We start from the raw sequence: 2,366 nt of genomic DNA on the forward strand, positions 1-2,366 counted from the left end.
TTTAGCATCTTTAAAATCCTTAAAATTTGGTATTTTATGAAAGAACATTTATAAGAGGTTGTAAAAAAGTGAAACATACCACATAAAATTAAATCTGGTAGTTATGAAAGCCAAAAATGCAACATTGTGGGTTTTAAGGGGTATGTGGTTTTAAGGGGTATCCACACACCACTGGTACAACATATTATTAACGTCTTTTTTAAGTGCATAACGTCATTTTTGTAATTAAATTCTTAACTACTCTTAAGGGATCTGATTAAATAGCAATTTATAAAGGCAATTTTTTATTCAAAGTGTTAAAGAACCTAAAACATAAGTTTTATGTTCACTTACTGAAATTAATTCTCCGTAAAATTCTTTTTGATGATGATACAACAAGACAGTCAAGATAAGAACGCTACCGTGACACAATTTAAGCGGAACTAAAATATTAAGAAAATCGAGCATGTTTGCCCAACTTCCTAATGTTGTGAATAGCTGTGAATATCAACCTCGGTCGCTTTAGGCTCTCTGTAGTAGCAATAATCAGTTAAACGAATTTTGAATTTTTTGTTTGATATAAATTTTTTATTTCAAGATTTAAAGAAACAGTCAGCTGATAAAATTTAGCCTAATAAATAATAACAAAAGTATATTATTTATAAATCGAAAAAAGCTAACTAACTAAATAAGAAATATAGGTGGAGGTAACTTTGAAAGCGTCAGTGAATAAAGCCAAGATTAAAGATATTTTCAGCGTGAATAGGGCGAGACAATAGTGAAAAATAAAGTATGGATGGTTTAGAGGAAATGCAACCACAAACTGGAAAGTCAAAAATTGGAGATTGTGAAAATTAGAAAAAAGGGTGGAAGCTACTCTAGCGAAGACAGAAGTAGATAATTCTCGGTTTTACAAAGAAGCCTAGAATGTAAAAATATCGAACAAAAGTATTTTCTTAGTTCTTTGTTGGTTCAGTGATGTATTTTCCTTCAAACAAGCAAGCATTTTCGCTTTCGTTGAATTCCAATTTTCCTGGACAAGCAACACATCCGACAGTTACTCCTTCCCAGCATGCAACGTATTGTCGTTTTTCAGCTGGGTCAGCAATGTTTCCGGTGAATTTTGGTCCACGGTGGGGACATTTGTCTGGGCATTGGAAAGTGGTGGCTGGTTGGAATGGAAGAGTGGTGACACATTCATCATTTGAACCGTACAAACATTGGTTGCATCGTGGACTGAATTCCAAACTGAGTGGCCAGCATGCTTGACAATAAGCATTTCCTCCGAGACATTGGACGAAGTAGTTCTTGACGAGTTTGTAGTTGGTTGGGTTGACATAAGCAAAGTTTCCATCAGCTTTTCCTTTACATAAAGTGTTTGGACATGGGACAGCTGGTGGTGTGGTTCCAGTGACATCAGGTGCTGATAATCCACTGCATACTGAAATTGAAAAAATACTTTTGTTACACATAATGACGGTTTTAGTCATTTCAATAACTTTAAGGACCAAGGTATATTAATTGTGTCCAATATTCTTATGCACGAGTTAGAGTAGACTTTTTTAAGAACATAAAATAGTTAAGTTAAGGAAGAGTAACCTTTATCACCCTCAATGTGGGTTAAAAAACTATGAAAGACAGTTCGGTGGTAACCGTGACAAGAAAAATCTAAAAGACATAAAGACATACCTGCAACGATCCCTGCGAAGACAATGAGCAACTTCATTTTTATTGTATTAAGTTTTGAGCAAACTTCAGCTATTGATTCTTCTTGATTTGTTTGTTTCAAGTTGTTGAATGATTATTTTGAAAAAGTCTAGGTCTATTTATACGTACCTTACTTCCTTGTTATTTTGAAACACTTCAAAATATTGATACCGGCCTTTCATTTTCATTGTGTTTTCTAATGTAATGAAATACCAATTAATTCTTCATTTTCCCTTTGTATCATTTCCTTTTTCGCGAAAATGAATACCTGAAAATATTTCAATCGGTTATATAACACGATGACACCCTAAACAAAGAAACTGTCCTTATTTTTGATAAACATTTATCTTTAGGGACTAGGGTACTTCCTCAATTCCTTCCTTGTATTGCAAATCTTTGAAAATCAGAAACTATAATTGCTAATAAAATTAACCGTAAAAACGAAAAGGACGCCTATTACTTTTCTATTTCTAAAGGCTCTGACAATAGTGACAATTTTTCATGTTTGTCGTGTAGAAAATGTATTTTTCTGATTGATCTATGCAGCAAAACAATGACATATTATCTCTCCTCGAATAAACTTTCCTTTTGAATAAACACCTCCCCACGAAGGATGTTTATCTGAAACAGATAAAATGCGTGTTATTTGTTGTTTTTTGTAGTCAAGCAGAGACAAACTT

At 33.3% G+C, this 2,366-nt stretch overlaps 1 protein-coding gene across 1 annotated transcript; it reads right to left on the minus strand.

The window, feature by feature from the left end:
• Positions 1-622: 622 nt before the first annotated feature.
• Positions 623-1,760, minus strand: LOC136810312 (uncharacterized). The gene is made up of 2 exons (XM_067066876.1): positions 1,669-1,760; positions 623-1,420 (listed from the first exon to the last, which is right to left on the minus strand). Exons 1-2 carry the CDS (start codon positions 1,703-1,705, stop codon positions 936-938), a joined length of 522 nt encoding a protein of 173 aa, XP_066922977.1. The 5' UTR covers positions 1,706-1,760; the 3' UTR covers positions 623-935.
• Positions 1,761-2,366: the final 606 nt, after the last annotated feature.

This window comes from Clytia hemisphaerica, unplaced genomic scaffold, assembly GCF_902728285.1.
Source record: "Clytia hemisphaerica strain Z4C2 unplaced genomic scaffold, Clytia hemisphaerica genome assembly, whole genome shotgun sequence".
Classification (NCBI taxonomy): domain Eukaryota; kingdom Metazoa; phylum Cnidaria; class Hydrozoa; order Leptothecata; family Clytiidae; genus Clytia; species Clytia hemisphaerica.

Coding starts and splice junctions, on each gene's coding strand:
- LOC136810312 (XM_067066876.1), bottom strand. CDS start 1,705: ATGAAGTTGCTCATTGTCTTCGCAGGGATCGTTGCAG. Junction 1,421..1,668: donor CTTCGCAGGGATCGTTGCAG/GTATGTCTTTAT, acceptor TTTCAATTTCAG/TATGCAGTGGATTATCAGCA.